The 25,675-nt window shown below is 47.1% G+C and overlaps 1 protein-coding gene across 1 annotated transcript; it reads right to left on the bottom strand.

Moving 5' to 3' along the window:
• Positions 1-669: 669 nt before the first annotated feature.
• SCPEP1 (serine carboxypeptidase 1) lies at positions 670-25,666 on the bottom strand. Its single transcript, XM_006181403.3, has 13 exons — positions 25,533-25,666; positions 22,965-23,113; positions 19,408-19,497; positions 17,183-17,338; positions 16,763-16,837; positions 13,902-13,974; positions 10,402-10,439; positions 9,619-9,747; positions 9,182-9,275; positions 8,283-8,396; positions 6,025-6,162; positions 4,872-5,035; positions 670-1,270 (listed from the first exon to the last, which is right to left on the bottom strand). The coding sequence occupies exons 1-13, from the start codon at positions 25,603-25,605 to the stop codon at positions 1,208-1,210; spliced, it is 1,356 nt and encodes a 451-aa protein (XP_006181465.2). The 5' UTR covers positions 25,606-25,666; the 3' UTR covers positions 670-1,207.
• Between the last annotated feature and the right edge of the window lie 9 nt (positions 25,667-25,675).

Raw genomic sequence — 25,675 nt, forward strand, 5'->3', positions numbered from 1 at the left:
ATCTGTGTTGTAATTCAAGGCCAGAAGGACTCACAAGACTCAGTAACTAGTTATATTCACAGTCATTCCAGCAAAGGATACCCTGCAGAAGCATCAGGGGAATGATATGCATTGGTGGAGTCCAGGGGGACCCAGCACAAACCTCCCATGTTTGTCCCTGTCCCAGGGACGCAGGAGCACAGGAGTGCTCTCTTCCCAACAGCAAACCGTGGGGCGTGTGTGCAGCCTGTTTCAGTCTTGGCGAGGAGGGGCTGGTCACGTGGGCAGAACCTGCTATTAACTCACACTCTGCAGGAACAGACTTTGGGTCTTTTTTTTTTTTTTTAATATCTCAGCACCACAACTACAGGAGGCCGTATTTCTTTCAGGACTGTCATAGAAGCTATCAGGTCCCTTAGGCAGATCTTGAGCCGTGAATTAAAACTTAAAAAGCCCTGAATCCGTCATTTTAATTTTAACGAGATGTTATAGTCATTTGACTGAATAAGTGAGCTTTTAAGAATCTGTTGTGAGAAAATTATAAGGATGGGCTTAAAAATGTAACTATCAGGATGCATCGCCAGAGCACCGTTTATAAAATCGACAAACCAGAAACTGCTTATGGGAAACCCCTGGGCATTTGGTACATAAATTATGGTACATCCATAAAGTGGAATGCTCAGAACGTTAAAAACATTATAGGAGAACATTTATTGACATAGAAAGGTGTTTAAGACATACAGATCTGTGAACAAAGTAGACCATAAAATAAGAGCAATGATTCCATTTTTTTTTGTAAAAAATATATATGCATATATAGCAAAACAAAAAGATGTGCAAGGACATACACTACAGTGGTAACAGTGCTTATCCCTGAAAGGAGCATACAGGTTCACTTTGTTCATTGTTTACCTGCATTTTCTTTTCTCTATAAATCACATCATTTGCTTCTGTGATAAGAAAACGTTAATCTATTTCAACGCTTCACTCTGATTAAAACAAAACCATTTTTTAAAAAATCACTTTTTTTCCGAAGCAGAAATGATTTCCAAGTTGCCACAGGGGCAGTGATTTTGTTCGCTGCGGAAGCCAACAGGAACTTTCACAACCACAGCCCAGGTCTGGTTCTCCCCCCTCACCGCCCCCAGATCAGATTCAAGGGGAGAAGGGTGCTTGCTCCAGCTCCCGTGTGCCAAGGCCAGTCAGCTCACCTCCAGCCCAGCCCATCCTATTCTTGCCGAGTCACCAGCCGCATCATCTTCAGAGCCATGTCCCCTTGGTCGGAAGGGACCTAGAATCAAGCAGTATCTGAGTTAGCACTCCTGATTCCATTCCTAGGGCCGGCTTCAGATTCAGCAACCAGGAAGGGGGCCAGCTCTGTGACAGCAACCTGGGAGGACAGCTGCACCTGGCTGCATCCTGTAAGACAGGGTCCCTTTTGTGAAATGACCATGTGCTGGACAGAAGCCCTTCTGGGCCCCCCACCATGCTGGGTGCAGCGGTCTAGAGAAGTCAGCATTTAGGAAAGAACCTTCTACTCCATTTGGGGCTGATTTATTGATTTCTTTATATAAAGGCTGTGCTTATGTTATTAAGACCCAGCCTGCTCAAGGAAGAGGGAAGACTCTACATTTTTCTTTTTTTTGGCCGGGAGGGTAGGTAATTAGGTTTATTTATTTATTGTTTTTTAAAGGAGGTACTGGGGATTGAACCCAGGACCTCGTGCATGCTAAGCCCGTACTGAGCTATACCCTCCCCCTAAACATTTTAAAGGATTCTCTGTGTAGAAAGGATTCCATTCTGGGAACAGGGAAGCAAACAGCTGAGAGGGAAGCTACCAGCAAACCTATAAACAAATACAAACCAACAGGACCCTTTGGGTGGCACCCCCAGTTTTACATTGTTATTCAATTTTCTTTTGTATTTCTGTAAGATTTTTCAAGTAATTCCTTTTAAAAAATCTGTTCCCCACACCCCATCCAAAGGGGAAGGGGCCGAGGCCTCAGTTTCTCCTCCACAAAGATGGTGAGTAGAGTAGATGGCTCCAAGTTATGAAATTCCATGGTTCTACGATTCTCTCACACTCCTGCCCCCAACCCTCCCGCCAGGCAATGTCCCCGGGGGGAGGCGCAGGCATGGTGGGGTAGCGACACTCCACCAACTAAAGGGGAAGTGGTTGAGGGGTGATTTAATAACAGCCTCCAGGTGCTATTTTAAGGCTGCCCCCAACTGATGTCTTGTTCTGTCTGTGACAAACCAAGAGGAAACGGGCCTGAACTCCGTGCACTGATGAGAGCCCATGGCTGGCTCCCCACCCCCCGCCCCTCCAACCTGCCTCCGCAGGGACCCTTGCCTAGAACTGTGTGTGCTCTAAGACTTCCCCTGCCTCTTCCCAGTCAACACCAAAGGTACTCAGAGCCACGACAAAATGCCTTCTTAACCCTGTGTCCTGCTGCCACCTTGTTCACTGTTTCTTCAAATCAAGTTTCTTAAGAAAGTGGGCCTCCTGCTTCCTTCTGGTTACTTAAAGGAAGCTGTCCTCTCACCCTCGCTGCTCATTCATCTGCTCCGTCCTTTCCATGCTAGCTTCCCAGCCTGCCAGTCCAGACGCTGTCTTAGGATGCTGGCCACAGTCACGGCGACTCCAGTGAACCCAAATCACTGCTAACGTCGCAGTCCTTTACCTGGGTTCTCAGCAGCACTGGACACCGCCAGCCCGTCTCTGCTTTGGGGGTGTCCCTGGTCTCCCTCCTGCTTTTCTAGCTGCTCCTTTCTCAAGTCTCATTTGTAGGCCCTTCTTTTTCCTCCCGCCTCTTAAACCCAGTCCCTTGCCTTTTCCACACTTGACTCCCAGACCTCTAACTCCACAGAGAAACATTTAACTGCAGACCTATACAGATGCAGTTTATATAATCAATTCCCTGCAGATATCCTTCTTGGCTGTTCTACAGGGAAACAGTCACGAAGTGCTGCTCAATCTCCCTTCTTATACTTTATCAAATTCCTCTACTTCTCTCCCTTCTGGATGATCATAAAAGCATCTTAGATCAGCTCTCTGCCCTAGTCTTGTCCCATGTCCTCAACTGCTAGAGTGTTATTTCATAGACAAATCTGGTAACTCCACTCCTTTGCTTAAAACCCCCCAGTGGCACCCTGTTGCTTTCAGGGTAGGTCTGAGCTCCTTTACTGAAGTATAGAAAGTCTCCTTCTTCTACCTCACCTCTCCCCGGCAATGGGGAGACACCCCTCCCCAACCTTGAGGCCTCAGTTGTCTGAAGGCTCCTTGGGAATCCCCCACATCTTCTCCTCTTCATCGAGCTATCTCCTGCCCATGCTTACAGCCTGGTCTTCTAGACCCTGAAGCCTGGGCTGGGCCTCCTCTCCCCCTGGCATTTCTCGCCCCATGTTGTTAGTCCCTCTGGCCCAAGAGCTCCCTGAGGACAGGGATGGTGCGCCATCCATCCGTGAATTCCCAGTGCCTGGCACAGGGATTAGTAGTTATGAGACACTCAAATGTTTGCTCAATGAAGAAAGGAACCAAAGAGTAAGTCAGGTTCTCTAAAAGCTGGCTGCATCTTCATTTCTGGGAAGTTCTTAAGAGGAGACTCAGAGTCAGAGAGGTTAAGAATAAGTGATCCAGGGTCAAAATACCTAATAAATATTGTGAGACCAAGTCTACCAGATACCCCAGCTCCGGCTTTCCTCTATACCAGGGTTTCCTGACCTTGACACGACTGACATTCTATGTGGAACAATTCTTCATGGTGGGGGGGGGGGTCTGTCCTGTGCATGGGAGGATGGATACCAGGACCCATGGCCTCTACCCACTGGATCCTGGGAGCAACCACCCTCAAGCTGTGACAATCCAAAATGTCTCCAGACATCACTGAAGTCCCCTGATTGGCAAGACTGACCCCAGCTGGGAATCACGAATGGCCCTAAAGAGTAGCTTGCAGAGGGGCCATTTTGGTCCCCCAGCCCCCAGATCCCTCAGCACCTCCTTGGCCATCCAAGTAAACACACTATGTGCTTGGCATGCACACAGAGCTTTAAGACCTGTTCCTTAGACCTTCTTTCCAGGCACACAGCAGACCCTCAGCCCCTACCCTGTGGAGATTCTGTCTCGGCACAATGGAGCCAAGCCTTACCATCCCTCCCAATTACCTCCTCCAGGAAACCACCATCCTGGGATGAAGGGAGACCCTGTGTTTAAGCGACCAAAGCATAACTATGAGGGAAGCCCCTGGGCCCTTTCCACCTCCTGACATTCCTGCCTCTGGCTCCTGTGTGGGTGTCCGTGTGTGTGTGCATGCGTGTGTGTGCATGCATGTGTGTGTGCATGTGTGTGTGCAGTCACCCCTCCACAGTCTCCCTCAGCCCATGGAAAGTCACTCAGTCAACCTACAACCTCAGGGAAAACACTGTGTTCTCTGTGCAGGTGCGGGAGTGCAGTGGGCTCAGTGCCCCTCTTTGCAGGAGAAGCCTCTTCTGGATTGGAGTTCTAGAACCATCGCTGCTCCCAAACTCTCCCCGCCTTGTACCTGCACTGCGCTCAGCCTTACAGACCTCCAAGCTCCGGATTCACCCCCTGAAAACGTTGGGGAAAGACTGTTTCTCCCTCCTTCCCCCAGGACCACATGTTCCTTCAGGACAGACTGTTCAGAAGAAAGTACCATTCGACTCATTTAAACTAAAGAGCAGAGGATAGAGAGCCCAGGGTGAGTCTCAGGAGGATTTACTTTGTAAATGAAGCAGAGCTTCCTTAGCGAGCCTGCAACACCCACAGGCCCAAGGCACGTATGAGACCAGCCCAGGCGGTGACACGCGTCACCAGTGCCTGCGGGTCGCCTGGCAGAGCCCGAAGCCTGCAACAAACGCTGACTCTCTCTCACCATGTGTCCAGCTCTGAGGATCCAGTAGAAAGCCAGGTTCTTGTAGGACTTGACAAAAGCAGATGTTTCAGAAGATTTAGGGTCAGTGTACAACGGCTTCCACCTCAGCTGGTTGAACTTGGGCAGCTCTGTCCACTTCAGTTTTCGCAACCAGGCCTCCTGACCTGGCAAGGGGGACAAGAAGGGCCTGGCATTAAGAGCCGAGTGGAGCAGAAACAGAAATCTAGATCCTACGATTTGGCGTGGAATCCCCAAGCTGGAACCTGCATTAAAACTCACCCTGGGATCTTGTTAGAAGGCAAATTCTGCCACACTGGATCTGGGCGGGGCCCGAGACCCTGCATGTGCAGCACTGGGTGTCCCGGCCACACCCACGCTGCCCGGGTGAAACCTAACGGCTCTGAAGCCGGACTGCTTTTTGCCTCTGACTCTCCCGCTGCTGTCTGCTCTGTAGGAAGGAGAGCAGGGACCTTGTCAGGAGGATGGAGAAGCCTCAGCACAAGGAGATGGTACCGTGGACCACGTGGGCAGTTCAGGGAAGAAATGCAGAACCTTTTCAAATTGTTCTCAGTGCCCTGGGCTCACAAGTTGCAAAAAATATTCAATCCTGCTGACTTCACATCTGCCAGACCAGGGGCCTCAATCTGCCTGCCAGTTCTGAGAGCCTGCCTGGACCTCCCTCCGGCCCTCCTGAAACCAGAGGTGGGCCCAGGGCAGCAGCCAGTGTGACAGGGACGCAAAGACCATAAGACCAGTTCCCCTGGGTCCTCAGGCTTACGGGGTCGGGAGGGCTTAGTCTTAACTCACCTTGCAGGGCTTCCAGCTCCTGTGACACCGCCCCAAAACGACGTTTCCCCCCAGTTAAATGCTGCCATTGTCCAAATGGCCCCAGAAATGGCTTCTTTTAAATGTTTGCGGTGGGGGGGAGTGTTGTCCGTTTCTTTAATCATATCTAAGGCCTCAAAAGCTGGACAGACCTGGCTTCTCTGAGCAGCTCACAGCCTAGGGCAGCCCCGCCCTCTCCAAAGAGCCAAGGTCAGGGGTGGACGCATGTAACAGGAAACGGCCTTCCTTCTGCCATCTCAATGTCCGCAGCCCTAAGAGGCCAGTCCCCTTCCAGCTCAGCCCATGCGCCCCTCCGAGTGGTCCCTACCCATGGTGTCCACGATGAGGTCAAGCTGCCCATTATACACGGTCACGTTGACCCCGGCTTCCAGCAGCTCGTCCACAATGCTGACGACCGGCTTCATGAAGTCCCCCTCCATGTTCTGGAAGACGCTGGTAGACTGGCCTGCATGTGGGGAAGGAGAAAGAGGCAGCAGCTCAGAATCTGCTAGAACAAGAAGCGTCCCAGAGCATCCAGCACCTACTGGAGACTGCATACCGACTCTTCACCAGCGGGACCAAGCGGCCCATCTGTGCCCCGAGCCAGCCACGTGGAAGCGGGGCACACACCACACCCGTGCTCTGTTCGCTCGGGTGCCTGGGATGAGAGCGGATGCCATTTCCAGTGAGGGATGGGAACCTAGGCTAATACCCAAGGGAACAGGGAGGGTCACAAAATACACTTCAAGCTGCTCCTCTCAGGGCACAAACTGCTTCAAGGCCAGTGTTAGTTTTCCTCCTTGGCAGAGTAACACTAGGGCCATGTGTTAAGTTCTGAACAAGCAGAGCTACCTTGGTAATAAAGACACCAGCCCCAAACCAATTCAGAGCTGGCCCTGGGGGAAGTCACCTGGATGACTAGCCCCAGGCAAGAGAGGGGATGCTCAGCGCCGGCCGACAGCATCAGCACCATCACACCAAACAACTGCAGCACAGCTGCCATCTGTTTTCACTTGCCAGGCACCGAGCTAAGTAAGCGCTCGACAAGCAACATCTTGTTTCACCTTCATCAACCCTGGGGGGTTAGGAGATTTCACTGCTGCCATGGCTACAGAGGATGTGGCTCAGAGAGGCTGAGAAGCCCGCCCCAGGTCAAACAGCCAGGGACCACCTGGGACATGCACGCAGGCCTGGCAGCCTTCAGAGTGGGTTGGCTCAACTACAAACTGGACTCAGGACACTGGCACTGGGCAAGGACAACTTCTTTCCAGGCCACAAACAGACACACGCGGAGCAAGAGGGAGTTCTCTCTATCAGTCTACATCTGCAAAAAAGCAGTCAGCCCGCCCATCTAGCCACACTGGGCAGAGGGGGAGGATCCCCGTAAAGACAGAAGCCAGGCTGGACAACAGTGTCACAAAGGTAAGACGAGGGGGCTGGGCTGAAAAGATGTGCTCTTGTGATTCTGACCTTCATCTGGCCTCCTGGGGGCGCTCATACCTCCTGCTCCTTGCGCAGTGGTCCCCACCCCTTACAGCTCTGACATCGCATTCTTTTTATTTGAGCCAATTAACCTTCCCCTCATTTCTAGAAAGCGCTAAGGGGTGAAGGGGAAGACACCAGGTCTAGGACGAGTCCTCTGCTGGCTGCCGGTTGGAAGGATGGCCGTGTGCCCTGAGGAAGGCAGGACCAGAGCCAAGTCTGAGCCTCTCTGCAGCTGTCAAGGGGCCGCCCTACAGAGGCATAGCTTTGGGGTACCTTGGACATGAACTATATCCTCCTCAGCTTGGAATGCTCCCTCTCCAGGAGTCTGGGAGTCCCACTTGCTCGTGGCTTCCTTACAGAATTGAGCAGGAACTTGTCCTAGATTCTACCTGGCCCTGGTTCCTGGGGACCCCAGTATTTCCTCACTGTGTTCTTCATACCAGGATGTGGTAGATGGCAGACCACATCCACATCAGGATGCGTGCGGAGGCTGGCCAGAGACAGCCAGTCAAAACCTGTCCAAAAGGACCTTTGTCCAGAAGTCACACCACAACCAACTGTGGCCTTGGGCATGGCTTTTTTTTTTTTTCCAATAAACATAACAAAAATTTTTTTTTGGAGGGGAGAGATTAGGCTTATTTATTTATTTAATGGAGGTACTGGGGATTGAACCTAGGACCTCGTGCATGCTAAGCATGTGCTCTACCACTGAGCTATACCCTGCTTCCACTCCCCCAGGCATGGCTCTTTTAATCTCAGTGTTTCATTATGGAAAACTTCAAACTGATACAAAAGGAAAGAGAAGCGTGTCTGATGATTCTTATGTACCCAACCTGCCTGGCTTCACAGTGATCAACTCACAATCATTTACTTCCTCCCCACCCACTTCCCTAACCACCCCCTTATTCTGAACCAATTTTGGCATGTTATTTACTGTCTCAGTACGTGTTTGCTCATCCATAAAATGTGGACAGCAATACTGTTCTACCCGTACACACCCTCACCACCACAAAAACCCATCCCACAAATTAAGGGCTTTGCATTTCCACCTCTCTCACCCCCAGCTCTACAAAAGGCAGTTAATTAGCTCACATAAGTTACCTCCCCAGAAGCAGTCTTCAGGAATAATTTTGAGCTTCTTTCTGATGGGACCGTTCATGAGCTGACTCAAGTCATCCTCTTGCAGTTGTCTCACGTGGCGCTGGAAAAGACGGACTAAAACAAACTGGTACACGGTGAGTCAAAGGACTGGAGATTCGACCAAGAGGACCTCTTTTCTAGGCTTCTGGGGATGCTGTTCGTAAGAGGGAGGCCTGCACCTGGGAAATGAAAAGCATCCCCCTGATTCTCCCCAGATGGGGGAGAAAGTCGGGACCGTGTTCAAAGTGGAGATGCTGTATTAGTTTTGATTGCTGCCTTTTATGTACTTTGGGGCCATGGAGATTATCCAGCACGGTCAAAGGAAATCAGCTGGGTGGAATCAAGAGGTTCCTGCAGCTTCTGTACGAAGGAGGATGCCAGGCAGTTGGAACCCACAGTGAAGCAGGCGCAGCTGGAAGACAACGCAATCCAGCTTTTAGGAGGACTGACATCGTAATTCAATGTGCAGAAGCCGGTTTCCAAACCTCAAAAACACTATCTAAGTGCACGAAGCCAGATGCAAAAGACAACCTAGTGCAGGATTCCATTTATATGAAATGTCCCGAAAAGGCAAATCTAGAGACAGAAAGCAGATCAGTGGTTGCCTAGGGCTGAGGGTGGGAACGGCAGGCGGACATGTGGGACATGCGGGATCTTTCTGGGGCAACGGAAAGGTTCTAAAACTGGATTGTGGTGATGTTTGCACAACTCTGTAAATAAACCAAAAGCCATTGAATTACGCACTTAAAATGGATGAATTTTATGGTAGGTAAATTCTATGTCAATAAAGCTTTTTAAAAATTTGGTTTCCTCTAGCATGGAGGCTGCGACAGGGTCTCACAACTTCAAGGTCCACTCACCTAGGTGGCTCTGGGTGAATTCAAAACTCAACTCTGCTGCAGACTCAGGGGTGCTCTTCGTTAAGATGTTATAGAAGTTCACTCCATCTGTGTTCTGAAATACAGACACATACTTGGCTGTTTGTTTCCTTTCTTTATCTATCATCAAAGCTGTAAAATGGAAAGGCACCTGGCTCTCCATCTTATCCAAGGAGACAGCTTTAACTTTGTACATCTGCTTGGACTAGAAAGAAATGAAAGCTCAGAGACTAGCAATGTCAGCTAGAGTAGTGAGCCACCCATCTGCGTGGAGCGCCGACTCCGCGGGAGAAAACCAAGGGTGTGCGTGTTAATTTCCAGGGCGAATTGATCTGCAGGACAGACCCCAACACCAAGCAGGGGCCCGCTGCCCAGAGGAAAAAGCCAAGCAGGCTGGCCCGGAGCGTGTCCCCTGGTACCTTTTCAACGACCATTTCCGCCTTCCCCCACAGCATGGTGGCCTCTTTGTAGAGTCCCTTGTTTACGGCATCCAGGACTTGTTCTGCAATCTCAGACACCTCTGCCAGACCTTGGTCGTCGAGAAGAGACTGGAATGTAAATTGAGAACAGAAAGTCCACTTTGCTAGAGACACAAATCTGGCGCTGCTCTGGGTAGGGGCAGGTAACAGAAAGAGTGAGAGGAAGGAGAAAGAGAAGCATATGTGGGACAGTGTATCGTTACAAGTGACGTGTTTATTAATGAAAGAAATATGGCAAAATGTTCACTGAGTCTAGGCGGTGGGTATATGGGGGTTCACCATCATCTTTTAACTTCTGCGTATTTGAAAATTTCTATTATCAAAAGCTGAGGGGATTAAAAAATGTGCATTTCCTGTATCTAGAGAAACGAAATAATTGTGCTGATGCGTCTTTAAATTTGTCCCCAAGGCCAGCTGTTGCTTAGGGTCTTCAATTTTTTTTTTACTTTTTTTTATTGAGTTATAGTCATTTTACAATGCCGTGTCAAATTCCAGCATAGAGCACAATTTTTCAGTTATACATGAACATACATATATTCATTGTCACATTTGTTTTTGCTGTGTGGGGTCTTCAATTTGATATGGATTATTTGACATGTCCTTAGGGAGCAGTGTCCACCGCATAGGCAAACCCAAACTAGCTTTGTCCCTCCTGGGGACAGAGCCAGAAGAGGTCAGCTGGGCTGTTACACAAAGGGACAGAAGTGGGGCTCATATACTCACCACACTGTACAGGTAAGGTCCCCAGGAGACCACCGAATCTAAAGGAAATCACATACATATGAAATAAGTTTGTTGTGGCTCTGTCCTCCCCACAAAAATACCTAACCAGCTTTCCTTCCAAAGCAAGAAACCCAGTGGCTTTGGCCCACCCATGGACACCTTAACTCCCCGGTGTCCATGCAGGGCTGATGTCCAGCGGCTGGGAGGTGGGGCGAGGCTGTGGGAGCCTTTCTGTTGACTCAGGACTAATGACACATTCACTTGGCCTGATACTGGCCCAGCAACTCAGTCATCACCAGTGATGGCAGCACAGGCCGGCCGTGCGGGTGCAGCGGAGGCTCTTATCTGCAGACTTCTAGACTTTCTGTCAGCTGAAAATATTTCCCCGCCCTCACAGTTCTGCTCTGCATCCTGCTCGGGCCTCCAATCTAGGGACACCAGCTTCCACTAAGGAGCTAATTAAGGAAGAAGGCTAATGATTTCGTAATTCAAGTGTCTATGGCCACGCTGCCAATCAATTCATTTCAATTCCAAAAATATATCGAGAATTTACAAAGTGCCTGAAGCCAATAAGAAGCTTTAAAAGATATCAATATAAGACCACACCTGCCCTCAAAGAGAAGAGTTGGGTTTGGACAAGTTCACAATTACAGAACACTAGGTAAGGTTAGTGCCACTGAGAGACATTCCAACAAGATATCAAGGATCATAACTTAGACAGCACATTTGAATATGTCACTCCTTCGCTTAAAAGCCCTCAATGGTTTCCCTTAAGCCCAAGCATCTCAAAGTATGTTTCAAATAACCTCAGTCCTGCCGAATGTTAACCTGGGAGTTAGAAGAAAAAAATGTCTTCGGTTAAACACCTTTGGGGTTATGCAAAAGACAACACATTTCTTTACTGCAGGACTTCTCAGAGCCTTTAATCTGCCTGTGAACCTTGAGGGGCAGGAGCCAGTATTTAGCACTTTCAAAACTCATTTGACCTCGGGGCCCTTTGTACAGCATCTCATTGGATCGGTATTCTTCAGAGTACACCCTGAGAAGTACAGGCACGCCAGGTCCTCTGGGACCCAGCTGCCATTCACCTCTCCAGCTGAACCATCAAACCTGTGCCTTGGTTTCTTAATATAAACATTCGTCTACAGTTCTCCAAGGCATCCCACTCCCTGCTTGAGCTGGACCAGGGACTGACAAATCTTTTCTGTGAAGGGACAAATGACAAATATTTTTGGCTTTGCAGGCCAGCCGGTCTCTGTTGCAATTACTGTTGTTGCTGCCTCCAAATAGTCAGACAACATGCAAATAAGCGGGTGGGACTGTGTCCCAGTAAAACCTTATTCAACAAAGCAGGGCGGCCGGACAGACTTGACCTGGAGCTCGTAGTCTGATGACCTCTGATGTGAACCTCAGATGTCCAACAGAACTTTCTGCACTGATGGAAATGTTCTGTATCTGGGTGGGCAACAGTCATATGCGGCTACTGGGCACTTGAAATGGGGGTAGTGCAAATGAAAGACTGAAAATTTTCTCATATTTTAATTAATTTAAATTAGTCACACGTGGCTATGGCCACCATACTGAACTGTGCAGATCCCCTTGAAGACATGAAGCGTGTCTGTACACCTTTCCTGGCACCTCTAACAACACCTACTACCTAGCAAGCAATTAATAACTGCTCATGAAAATTAACAGTATTTCTCCTTCAAAAAGAGCATGCTTCTGGGATGGAAGACTGATACTTAAGGTGGATGTGGAAGGAGGGACTAAGATCTGGGAAGGAGGACTCACAGGGGGAGGTGGCAAGGTGAAGAAGGGAGATTTGGGGCAGGGTGAAGGGCACGTGCAAAGCCACGAGGCTGCACTTGCTGGTCTCGGGGAGGAAAGCAGGGTTATGGTGAAGTGCACGGATTCCAGTGCCTGTGGCCTCTGGATGTGAATCCTGGCTTTAGCAGGGTGACTTTAGGAAAAGTGCTTAACCTCTCTGAGTCTCAGTTTCATCACCTCCAAACACTGGGGTGATAACAGCCTCCATCCCACGGAGCTGTTGTAAGCGTGAGATGAAGTTATGAGCACATACAAAGTGTTTAGTGTTGTTAAGCAGCTGTGATGAGAACCTGTCGTCACTCTGAGTGAGACACCTGGCAGGAAACCTGCTGGCCCCTCACGCCCCGGGTCAAGGCTTCTCCTAGGAGGTACATCCAGGGAGGAAACACAAAGAGCAGCCCTTCTCGCAATGCGCACTCGGCTCTCAGGTCTGTCATTTCAGTCCCGCCCTGGAGATGCCGAGACTGAGTGCAAGAAGTAACCATTCCAAGTGGATCAGCATGTCTTGGATCCATCAGGGATGTGGCTCTGTAAGAAGCCGAATCTCCATTTTTTAGGGGGAAAATATTACTTAAAAATTAAAACAAATTACTATTTTAAGAAACTGAGGCATAGTCACACATCACAAGCAATAAGCATACATTTAGAAGAGTTTTGATTAACGTATACACTCATGTAACGACCACCCCAGTGAAGGTACAGAGCACAGACAGCCTAGGAAGCTGGACATTTGCCAGTGTCTGGAGATACTGCTGGTTGTCACACTGGGGTGGAACTACTGGCATCTAAAGGGTCCAGATGCTGCTAACATCCTAACATCCCGCAAAGCCCAGGACGCCCCTGCCCCCAACGACAAAGAATCGTGTACAACTCAAAGCGTCAACAGTGCTGAGATTTAGAAATCCTCGTTAGAGGTAACCCTACACGGTGACTATTTCAGATGCCTGAAGCCACACCCTGGGTGTCTGCAATACAAACAGTTTCTGTCTATACTCCCAACAAGGATGCTCAGCTTATGAAACTGCGAGCCTCCGAGTTACAGGACCAGATGGATTTGTGGCTCCTTGAAATCCCATTTGACATAATCACTCTCTGACAGCTGCAAAGGGGAAAATGTTCTATTTCTTCTCCCACCAGTACCCTCTTCTAAGAGCCAGGGGCATCGCTTCTCAGCACTTGCTGATCTGCCAAATGTTTACGAGGGAAGTGTGTGGGTGCCTCTGTGATCAGTGCTACCCTGAGCATCGATATGACCAGCAGGTGAGAATTTCACCCCAGTGGTCCACGTTAACATCAAGAAGCAGAGAGGATAAGATGACAAACAGATGTGGGTTTGAATCCTGCCCAGGCCACTCATTCTGTGGGTCAGAGGGCAATTCCACCACCTCTACAAGACTCAAGAATGTCTTCAACTGTAAAATTCAATTCTTTTGTTGTGAGAATCAAATAAGAGAATTCAGTCCAGCCCATGGCAGCCCATGGTAAGTGCTTTGTAAATGAGTTCTCAGCCCTAAATTTCCTGGACGCTCTGGGGGCAAACACTTTCTGTGTTGACTTCTCCAAGGACCAAGAGAATTCCACTGCCTTGTTCTCTGATCTAGACAACACAGCCCAAAGTCCCAGGGAAGGGTGGGGAAAGGGAGTTTTAAAATGTCTGAAAATTCCGTGCTTACCAATGGGAGAGATCCAGGAGTCACCCAAGGCAACCCCGGCAAAGTTGCACTGGATGGTCCCTTGCTGAATGGCCTGAAAGAAGAGGAGCCAAGAAATATCCTTGTCAAGGGGACTCAGGGACCTCCATCCCTTCCTCAATACAAGGGATCCAAGCCTTTATACACTGCCTTGCCTGAGCCCAGAAAACGTCTGCCCACCCAGGATTCCCTGGGTGTCCAAAGTCAGATACTCACTGGAGGGCAAGAGTAAGTCTTCCCTGACACCATCTGCAAAATCAGTAGGAGCTGCCCTTAGTCTTTCTCTACTGTTTTCACAAAGGTGTTGGCAGGATGTGTGTGGGGTCTGGGGCAGCCCCTATCTTCTTTAGAAGGGACACTGGTACTCTTCCTTCTGAGGGCTGTGATTTCTCATAAGGTGCTCAGGGGGCTCTCTGGGTTCAATCGTCACTGTCCGAGTGGCCATCACTGAAGAGCTGGACTCCTCAGAAGGTACTCAGGGGTGGGATGGATACCTTAGGACTAGGAGCTCATTCCCCTCTGCTCATTTTATTCATTTAAAAGGAATACATCTGGCCAGTAGCAGAAAACTGAAAACAATCTAAATAGTTATATCAATAGGCTGGGCTAAATAAATTCTGGTTATGTCCATGGTATATGAGACAACTTAAAAAGAAGAATGAGAAGGCTTTTTATGGACTAATATAAAAATATCTCCAGGGTGTATTGTTAAATTAAAGAAGAGACATGTAGAATAGTGTGCAGAATATGCAATCATTTGTATAAAAACGAGGGAAAAGAATATATATAAATTAGCTTATACAGGCAGGAAACACCCCTGGAAAGGTACAGAAGAAAGTAATAACAAAGGTGGCCCTGGGGAAGGTGACAGAGGCAAGAGGAAGAATTTTTACAGTACACCTTTATCTATTTTGAATTTTGAATTATGAATTAATGCACAAGCCATTGAGGGATCTAAAAGAACAATGAATACCCCGACTTTGAACACTGGTAATAAAAGAGAAAGAATTATGCTTTTATCTGGCTTTTCCAAAAGGAGCTTTTTTCAAGTTTCTTAAACAGTCCCAGAGGATGAGGAGAAGTTCCACTTTATAGAAGAATAGCAGCCAGGAAATGTGAGCAAAATGACAGAAGGAGAAAAACCATCATTTTGAAACTCCTAATGAAATGACTGATGTATGTGAGAATTAAAAATTGACATTAAAACTATTAAGTGGAAGACGGATGAAGAACTGAACACCCGTATAGTGTGAAGGCAAAACCACTCAGATAAATTTCTGTCCAGACAGAGGGTGTAAGAATTCCATGGAGGAAATCATGTCTGGACACTGTGTGCCTTCTGATTCAAAGCCAAATGAAGTGAATGACCTCCCCTATATCAGGGGTTGGTAATTCTGTCTATAGAGGATCAGATATTAAACATTTCAGGCTTTGTAGACCAAAAGTCTATGTTGCAATTACTCAACTCTGCCACTGTATTGCTAAAGCAGCCACAGACAATATGTAAACAAATGAGAGTTCTAATAAAACTTTATTTGTGGACACTGAAATTTGAGTGTCATCTAATTTTCATGTGTCATGAAATATTCTTTTTTTTAATACACCCCACCCCACAACCACTGCTCGAAAATGTAAAACCCATTCTTCGCTCATAAGTTATATAAAAACAAGTGGTTTTTTTTTCTAAAAAATAAATCCCACTTCAAAAAATAAAAAAGAATTCTAAATAAATAAATAAATAAATAAATAAATAAATAAATAAATAAATAAATAAGGGTTGGGTATAGCTCAGTGGTAGAGTGCATGCTTAGCACGAGGTCCTGGGTTCTATCTCCACTTAAAAAATTCTGAAACGATTTACCAGTTTTCACTCCCATCAAATGTGCATGAGAGCACTTATTCCCCTGACTTCTTACTAAAACTGGGTGTTACCAATCTTTTAAATATTTGTAGATCTCCCAGATGTGGCTTACTGATAAAAGTTGGGCATTGCTCACGTGTCCACAGGCTGTTTGCATCTCTTCTACAAATTGTCCGTATTTTTTGCCAATTTTCTATTAGGATATAATTCTTTTTAAATAGATGTATTGATAGGAATACTTTTTCTATTATTTATTTGTCTATGTGTGTATATGTTTTATACTTATTTATGAAACTCTAAGAAGTTTTAAATTTCTATATGGTCTACATATGTCAACCTTATCCTTTTTGGCTTTTGGGTGTTTCATCTTATGAAGGAAAAGAAAGCTTTTCCTACCAAGATTATAAAACTTTTCTCCTATATTTTCAGGTTCTTTTGTAGTTTTGATTTTTATGTTTAGATTTGTAATTTGTCGAGAACTGATATTTTATGTAAAGCAAGAATCTAACTTAACTGTTTTCCAAAGTGATGGCCATTTGTCTCCATACCATTTATTGACTATTCTATCTTTCCCTCAATGAATTGCAATGCCATCCTTTATCATCATTTATATATGATCACGTGTAAGTATGATGCATATGTGTGTTCATACATACACATAGATGCATATACAAACAAATATAAAAATATGTATAAAATGTGTCTCTAGATTCTTTAGCCTGCTGCATTTCTCTGCATTTGTCTGTTGCTATGCAGGTAGGACACTGCTTTACTTGCTGAAGCTGGGAAGCTTGTTTGATACCTGGTAGGCAGACTTCACTGTTCTTTTTGAAACTTTTCACGGTCATTATTACAGACTTACTCTTACTCTGCATGTTCAAGGTCCTCCTCAAAGCACATTTAGTAACCAAGTGAGCATAACAAGTAACACAATAACGGTTCTTGTCTGAAACCAAAACAACAATGTCATCTTCCCTGTTACCTTATGAAGTTCTAGGCCAATGCCAGCAGCCATTTTCCCTCCGTAGGACTCTGAGAAAATGTAGAATGGAATTGTCTAGGAAGAAAAGGAATGAATGAAGAACTAAATATCCTGAATGCCTTTTAATTCAAACAAATTCATTTCAAATTCCCATTGCATGTAATGGCCAGACAAAACGAATCAGCTTTTGGTTGGCCTTTCCTCCCATGTCTGATTATCATACTGGCTCCGGGTCATTCCTGCTGAAAACCACCTTTAGAGATGGTTGAAACCAAAGCCCACCACCTGGTCCTGGGAGCAAAAAGGTTTTCTCTGGAATAGGCTGGGTGTGGAATGCTCGGGGAAGTATAAATATATTCTGATGGAAGTCATGCTGAGACTGCTAGCCCCTTGCTGACTCATTCCCCAGTCTTTGCTTACCTGGAATTCTTTGTGGCAATCAAAGAAGACCTTCAGGAGAACCATCATGTCTGAAGCTACCGTGGCCAGGTCTTTTGCATACGCATCGCTGTTGTTCACATAACTGAACCCGGTGCCCACGGGGTTATCCACAAATAGGAGACTGGCTGCCTGGAGCTACATGCCACAGAGGAAAGTCAAAAGTGGCAATCAGCCAGCCAGTCACCAATTATCTTTTGATTTTCTTACATGAGCTCAAGAAAAACCACACGTGTGAGACCATCAGTATGGTTATGATCCCGTTAATAAAATGTATTTAAAAAAAATTCCGGAACAGGAACACGGATTACTATGGCCGAGAAAGGCAAAAAGGAGAGGCAAGATGGAAAGAGTAACACATACATGGGGATGGAAGCCCCTGAGCTGTTGCATTCACACAACATAAATGTCCTGAATGTAATCCGCTTGCACAGGTAGAACCAACAGTGTTGGCCTGGGCAACAGCTCGAAGCAGTGAGTGGTCTGGATACCACATTCAAGAGGAATCTGATTTCCACATTGGCACGGCTTCGCTGCACACTACAAGAGCAGCAGAATTTATTCTAATATCTTTTCCAAAGAGGCTTAGAGTTCTAGAATTTTACATCCCGAAAGATCCCTAGTGATGACACAGTCCAGCTATGTCCTTTACTGATCAGGAAATTAAAGCTCAGAAAAGGCCCAGGACTTGCCCAAGGTCATGAAGTTGGAAAGGTAATGGCAGCATCAGGGACAATCAGGTACAAGGCTGGGGTCTCCTCACTTCCTGTGCAGACCCGGCCCAGGCATTACCCTCTTAGTTGTGGGAGGCTTGGGGACAAGCCAGTGGGCACTGTGCTACAGCAAGTGAAAGTGATCATTTAATTGGAACGAGCACATGAATGTTCTAGGCTGAGGGGACAGCACGTGCAAAGAGCCGAGGCAAGAGTAAGTAAAATGTGCTTAAAGGAGACCAGTGTGGAGACAGACAAGAAAATCAAAGGGCCCAGAGGAGACCTTAAGGAGGTGATCCTGCAGTGAGTCTTGAAGAAAAGCGGAGGTAAGTATGATGAGAGCATTGAGAACAAATGGCCAAAGGAATGAAGCCCCAGCCCAGGAACTGCCCAAGCAGAGGCCTGAAGGGAGAGAGCACGTGGAGAGGTGCTGGGAGATGTGGTTGTAGACAGCAGGAGCCAGTTCATGCTCAGGATTCTGGATCTGGTATTTTGGGGACCTGAAAGATGGTAAACTAAGGAATGATTTACGTTGGAGAGTTTCACTCAAGCAGCCTGTGGAAAGTGGACTGGGAGCAGGGGCCCTTTGAAAGCACCATGAGAGGGGCTGGAAAAAGGGATGGATGAAGATTAACAACATTTGGGTATTAAACATAGAGCTACCATGGGACTGGCAATTCTATCCTTAGGTATATATCCCCCCAAATTGAAAACAGGGGCCCAAACGAATATTTGTACACTAATGTTACCTGCATTATTCACAGTAGCCAGAAGGTGGAAACAAGCCAAGTGTCTGTCAACAGACGAGAGAGGAGCAGAGCAGAGGGTGGCCACAAGCCAGCAGCAAATCCCACAGTTGGGCAACAGCCCACCCTGCCGATGGTGTGGTTTTGCCCAGCAGTGTTTGGCAGCGTAGCCAAGCAGGTGGACGCTGCGACTGACCCCAGATCGGGTGTGGAGGGAGAGGGATAAGGGAGCCCCGGGGTGGGGAGCTGGCTGAAGACTGGTTAAGTAAGGAAGTGGGGCTAAGAGTGACGGGGCGGGTGGAGACAGAGAACTAGAGAGACATCAAAAGGGCAGAAGACAGGGGTTTTGAAGTCCTGATGAAGTCATGAAGCAGTGTGGCGAAGGAGAGAGAGGAAAGATCAGAGGCTGTGGCCACAAGGGGTGACCCTGGCATCTGCGGGGACAGCCAGTATGTGGGTTGTGACAAGCCCCAGGGTATCTGCTAGAGTAGGTTTCTGCAGGCAAGTGGGGAGAAAGGTCATGGACGTGGGGTAAGCTGTCCCAAGAAACGAAAGAGGCTGGCTAGAGAAGAGGCCTGTGGACAAGTGCCCAAGGCCCCCAGAAACACAGGAAGCAGGGTGGCGGGGCGGGATCACTTAAGGTGTGACCCCACCCAGAATGGGGTCAAGCGGTGCGGCGGAAATGGGGGAGGCCTCAGCCTGGGGGAGGCCCCAGGGCAGCCTGAGTTAGGGGCCTCTCTCACTGTACCCAAGTAGTTCTTCGTGGTTTGAGATCACTGTCAAGGGGCCCGATTTCCTTGAAGTTCCCAAATCCAGTGCTGGAACCACCTGGACCACCCTGTGGAAGGAAAAAAGAACCACGAATAAATTCAGAGAAAATGTTAGTCAAACCTTCGCCATCACAAACGATGACCACATTCACTATAAACAATTTCTGATTCGGTGATGGCTCCGTCAAACTCACACACGAGACACAACCGATCCAGTGAACCAGGGGCTCTTGCTGAGCCTAAGCCATGGGCACTTAGCCTCTGCTCTGGCCGAGTGCCCTGCTAACTGCTGGAGGCTTTCCAAAGAAAGGAACCGGCCTGGGCTAAGAGTCCCCAGAAGGAACTTCCCTACCCCTGATTCACCGAGCCCGAGCCTTGACCTGACACAGGGCTCTCTGACTTCAGAACATCTTGTGTGACCCGTCTCGTTTCAGAGATGAGCAGTGAGGCCCACAGAGGCGAACGTGGCAATCAGGGCTCCGCCAGGACTAGATGTGGGGTCCTTTGACCCTCCACCACCCTCTCCTCAGTGTCCCAGAGGATTTACAAGGGACCCAGACTGAGGGGCAGTTTGATCAAGATGATCCCCAGGGTATAACGGAGCAAATACAGAAGTCCCAGGGCAGGAGGCCCTCAAAACTATGGGCATTCTGGGCTGGGGCGAGACTGGATTCTGAACAGAAGCTCAGTGATGGGGGCCCAGACCAGGAGAGGCAAAGGTTCTATGGGTTCTAAGAGCTAAGAGAGGGGAGGGGGTCCTTCAGGAGATGGTCAGGGGAAAGGATGGTCAGTGCTTTTCTGGACAAAACCTCAGGGGCCATTTGAGCCAAGGGGACAGGACTAGGGCCTCAAATAAAAGGATACTGCTGCCTTGTGCAAGATGGATAGGGAAGGGAGAATCACAAAGATGGAAGGGAATGGGAATGGTTCAGGCAAAACAGAAGCCAAGACCATCTGTATAGGGAAATCTTAAAAAAAAAAAAAAAAAAAAGACAACACAGAGTCAGGGATCAGGGGTAACTAGAGGACCCCAATACGCAAAGGCTTTATGAAACTATTTAATGCTTTGAACCTACACCAAGTTAACTATTATAAAATTGGAAGGCTATGAACCCCTCTGTACCTTAAGATGCCCTCTGTATCTTAGGATTTCCTAACACACTGGTAAAAAGTGCAGAAGTCAGAGGCAGATGCTCATTGCAGTGGCATTGACAACTTTTATACGAGCAAAAACCGGACCCAACTCCAGCGTCCCCCAGTGGGTGTCAGTAAATCATGACATGTCTACAGGATGGAATGTGACACTGCCATTTAGAATCACAAACGATGAGAAATGATGTGGCAACACTGAAAAATGTTCACTGTGTTACACACAGTAAATTAAAAGCAAGTGTCCTCGAGTGGAAAAGCTGGGCCCCTTTTTCCTGGGGGACTTCCTGGGATGGGAGAGGACCAGAGAGCAAGGAAGGAAGCTGGGAATTCCAGGGGCATGGTCCTTGTGGGAGAAATCCCCTTTTCTGAACTCTGTTCTATTTGAGAACATTCTACTGCAAAATCTTTTTTTTTGTCTAGAACGTTTGGCAGGAGAGCTGTCATGGCCCGGGGCTTTGCACTGATTCTGAAATATGGTAAATGTGTCAGAGGACCAACTGAATGCTTAGAAGACTTGAAAGTGTACGGGAAGCAGCACCCTACCCTACTCAGAGTCACTCCACTCAGACGATGTGACCTCGATTCTCAAAGACCTGCCCGGGGAAGTCAGTGCATGTGTTCTCAGTAGGCTGCTAAAAGAGATCTCCTTTTATCTGAGTTAATTATTTCTTCCTTAATCATACTTTTTCCTCCTCTCTTGGGCCTCTGAGGAGACAAGGAGCAGGTCCGTTAGTAAGGCAGTTAATAACCATCGAACAGCATCTCAGCTCGCAGTCACCAAAGGTCAAACGGGATGGCCTCCAGGGACCAGAAGTCAGGAGCAAGCAGAGGGTCCCCTCCGCCAGGAGCTCCTGCCTGTCTGAAAGGGGGCCCCCACCACTCAGTTTTGACACAGCAAGTTCAGGCCCCAAGTTACTACATTCCCTGATTATTTGAAAAAAGGAAGGAAATGTCTTGATTTTCAAATGTTCACAACTAATTCAAATTAACCACCACCCCACTCTGAAATTAACCGAAAAGGCTTGCAACTTCTGAAATTCAGGGGTTTTCGAATTGGGTTCTGGAAAGCCCAGGAAGTGCTAGACAGGCAGCGTGTGACAAAGGGGAGGCAGAATGGGTGGGACTTCGCACCCCGCCCCCACCCTGCCCCAGCTCTTCTTGCTTCTGCTTTGGTTCTGTCTGTAAACTTTTGCTTGGGGGTGGAAAAAGTTCTGCTGATTAACAGAATGTTTGCAAACCACTGAAATCTCCCAGATTAGAAAACCAAAGCCCAGAGAAGGGAAGAGTCTTTTCGCAGCTTTAAGTGGCAGAAAGGCTTCCAGGACCCGGCTCTCCTGACTGGCACGGCTCTCCCTGACAACCCCGCCACATCTTCATCTCCAGCCAGATGGACAGAAGTTCCCTGGGCCACACAGATAGGTTCTTCTTCTGAGACATTTTCTTATCTGCACCCTCAGGCTGAGCCTCACCTTAACCTATGCTCCAGGGAAATACTTGGGACAAAGGTCCCTCCCTGCAAACTGGGTATCTTTGCTCCATCTCAGCAGAAAGTCTGTATCTACTGGCCTGGGAGGCAAAGCCGGGGGCACTGGGAGGCTGCTTAAGAATACTGACCTTCACATCCCATGGAAGCGAGTACCAGGGCGCCCTATTTACTGGTGAGCAAACTAGGCACCAAGCTGGGCCGGACGTACAGTCTCCCGAAGGTGAAGCAAGACCACGCTCCTCAACCCCTCCAGTGAGGTCAGTCTTCCAGGCGGGTGTGGGCCACCTCTGGACAGACATCTCAGTAATGCAAGGCAGGATCCTCTGCTGGTCCCCACAAACTTTTTGACCAGCTCTCTGTCTTCAATGCTACCACCAGAGCTCAAGATTAAAATACAAACACACTTTAGGGAGAAGGATAGGGCCCAATTCTTGACACGAAGATACAAAAGGTTGAGTCTTTTCAAAAGATCAGTTTTTCTGGGGCCAAGAGGTTAGGGTCTAGAAAAGGGTTTGCGGAGGAGCGGGAGGGGAGGTAGTTAGGGTACCTCAGTCTTTGCTATGGAACCTTCCAAAATACTTTCTGTCATCATAGAGTCAAATATGTGTTCAGGAGTTTCCATTCCTGAGAGTTCCTGCCACTGCCTGGGCTGGGCTCAGTAGAAAAAGATCCCAGCAAAAGCTCGAATCCTTCATTCTCTGATTTGGCCTCTTTGACTGCACCATGGCCTTTGCCTGTTTCAGAGAGGATGCTGACTCCCCAAGCCTAGGAGACCCCTAGCTGGCTGCCTTACCAGATCCGTTCTTCACAGTGGAGCTGGGAGCCTTTAAGAGCAAAGTGGTTAAGTGACGGAAAACCTGGCTTCAACCTCAGGCCAGGCAGTGAAATGACTTTTACCTGAAGCCACATGACTAGGGGCAGTTCTGAGAAGTTCTTGCAGGGGCTGGTGGCATAATAGAGCCACCAGAACATGTGGGCATCCTTCCGGACAGTCACGTAACCCCATATTTCTTTGCCCTCCTCTGCGGGTCTGTCAACGACAGCACCTGAAATAGAAGCACAATTTGATTTTCCTGAAGGTCTATGTCTAGGTAAATATCAGGCCCAGGAGAGATGGCCGTGCTAGGCTAGAGATGATTTGGTTTATATATCAGGCAATTTACTTACTCCAATATATTGCGGAGAAAAGGGACAAAAAGCCTCATTAATGAAAAAACAAACCAAACTTAATGATGGTCCAGGAGTCTGGAGACTTTCACTTTTTCCTCTACACCCTCTGTAATATTTGGAGTTTTAACAGTAAGCATAAAACATGTTTATGACTCTGTTTTAAAAAGAGAGAGATTTGTATTTGCAGGAAAAAAAGGAAAATCTCAAAATGAACATGATGATTTTTCTTTCTCACTTAACATATGATTAAAGAAGCATCACACAGCTGGGTGGGTGTAGCTCGGTGGTAGGGCGCATGCTTGGCATGCCTGAGGTCCTGGGTTCAATCCCCAGTACCTCCATAAAAAAAAAAAAAAAAAAAAGAGGCATCACAAATTAGTGGGGCAAAGATTATTCATTATATTATGCTGGAGAAACTGTTAGCTTTTTTGAAGGTAAAAAAATAGAAATGTAGGTCCTCTCTTTACACTGTAAACCAAGATAAGTCCAAATGGATTAAGTATATCAATTTTAAAATTTAAAAATAATATGAAAATATAATGGAATGTTTTGATCCTGGATGAGGAGATGATTTAAGCATACCCCAGAGACTATAAAGAAAAAGATCAAGAGTTGAGGACAGAAACTTGTTACATTTCTGCACAACAAAAATAAAAGTAAAAGGCAAACAACAAAGAAAGGTGGGCAACAAATATGAAAAAGGGTATTTCCTTAATCATTAATTAGCTCAGTTTAAAAAAATGTAAGATCCTGATGGTTCAATGGATAAATGCCATGAGGAAATAATTTATAAAAAGGAAAATACAAACGTCTGATTAATATGTGAAAGAATGTTTAACATCACTAATATTCAAAGATATAAAAATTAAAGCAATAATGAGGTCACTGAAAAAATCTTTGCTTATTGGACAGACGGCAGGGACTCAATGTCCACAAGGACACAGGAGACCGACCTTTAGCCCTGTTGGTAAAAATGCACACTGGCATAATTTTTCTGGGAAGGCCCTTGGACAGAAAATTTATCAGAAGCCATATATATATTCTTTAATATATTACAGCTCCAATTTTCCTTAGTTGACGTTTCTAGCATCTGCAAAATACGTATCAGAAAAGAGTAGGGTAAACACAGTTTCTTGTCACTTTTGCTAAAGCAACATCTTTCAAGTTCTTTTTTTCTCAGGTACTACTCTGTGGGTAAAACAGGCGGCTTATTAAAAAGTGATGGGAGCATGATCCTTGGTGACTGGGGTTTTCTGCCTCTACTTCCTCCTTTTTAAATTTCATGCTCCTGTGTCCAGTAAAAGGACAAAAACTGGTCCCCGAAAGAACAGAAGGGAGTAGATGAGCAGACAGTGCTATTTTGTAACTTGATAAGGATGGAGATTAAGACAACCAGAAAGTGGTCTGATGAGCAAAACAGAACGATTAGAATATTTCATTATACATGTAGCTATAAGAGCACACATACAAGTAACACAAGATTACAGACAATCTTGAAAATGACAGATAAGGCTTGGTCCCTTCTGATCTAACCTCTGGCACTCCTCCCTTTCCTGCCAGTGACCACTGTCAAAATTTGAGGGGGCAATCTATTCGACATTTCCCAGACACAAGCTGAAGGGTCACGTGATCCCCATTTACAGACGAGAAAACAAGTTAAGTAACTTGCCTGGGATCACAAGGCAAGTTTGCGGCCAGTTCCCACTCTCAGTTCTTGATTCAGACAGACCAGGAGTCATTTTGCTTAAAGACTGCTAATCCTTTTGCAAGTCATCCTATTAAACACGAGTTTAGTTTTGCCAGAAAGGACCGCGGTGAGGGAGCTGTTAACTTGTCTGTTCTGCCCAAGTAGAGGAAGAAAGGCTTAAATAAGCTCAGTGAAATGTCCCATTCACGGTGGGATTTTTCTTCAGGGGTCTTTTGGACCGTGTGTTTCAGCTCAAAATTTAAAAAAGAACTTATAACCTCATTTAGCAGCCAATCACGGCATGAAAAGGGAGACGGCCTTAAGATCGTGTAAACCTCATTGATCAGCAGCTTCTCCAAATCTCACACTTTGCCAAACTACTTCTACCTAGGCGTATGGAAGAAAGGAGGCACCAGACTACCCAGGGCCAGAAAATAGTAGAAAAAGAACTTTGAATTACAAAATAAGTAAGTAAACAAATAACAGAGTGAGTTTCAAAAGCAATACACGCAGGGTAGAAACAGAGGAACAGGAATATGCTTTAAAAAGATTCTCATCCCTGGAGAGAGGAGGCATCCGCCACTGATGCAGCTTTTGCCCGAACCTACCCGTGCTCAGGCCCAGAAGCAGCAGCAGCAGCAGCAGCAGCAGCTCGGGACAGGTTCGCGGCGCCAGCTCCATGACGAATACCGCGCGGCAGCATCAGCTACAGGCTGGACCCGGCGCCCTACCACGTGACGGTGGAGGGCGG

Source organism: Camelus ferus, chromosome 16 (genome assembly GCF_009834535.1).
Source record: "Camelus ferus isolate YT-003-E chromosome 16, BCGSAC_Cfer_1.0, whole genome shotgun sequence".
In the NCBI taxonomy this organism is placed as follows: Eukaryota; Metazoa; Chordata; class Mammalia; order Artiodactyla; family Camelidae; genus Camelus; species Camelus ferus.

Coding starts and splice junctions, on each gene's coding strand:
- SCPEP1 (XM_006181403.3), bottom strand. CDS start 25,605: ATGGAGCTGGCGCCGCGAACCTGTCCCGAGCTGCTGCTGCTGCTGCTG. Junction 13,975..16,762: donor TTGGCCTAGAACTTCATAAG/GTAACAGGGAAG, acceptor CTCTTCTTTCAG/GCCATTCAGCAAGGGACCAT. Junction 5,036..6,024: donor CCTCATCGTGGACACCATGG/GTAGGGACCACT, acceptor CCCCCTTGCCAG/GTCAGGAGGCCTGGTTGCGA.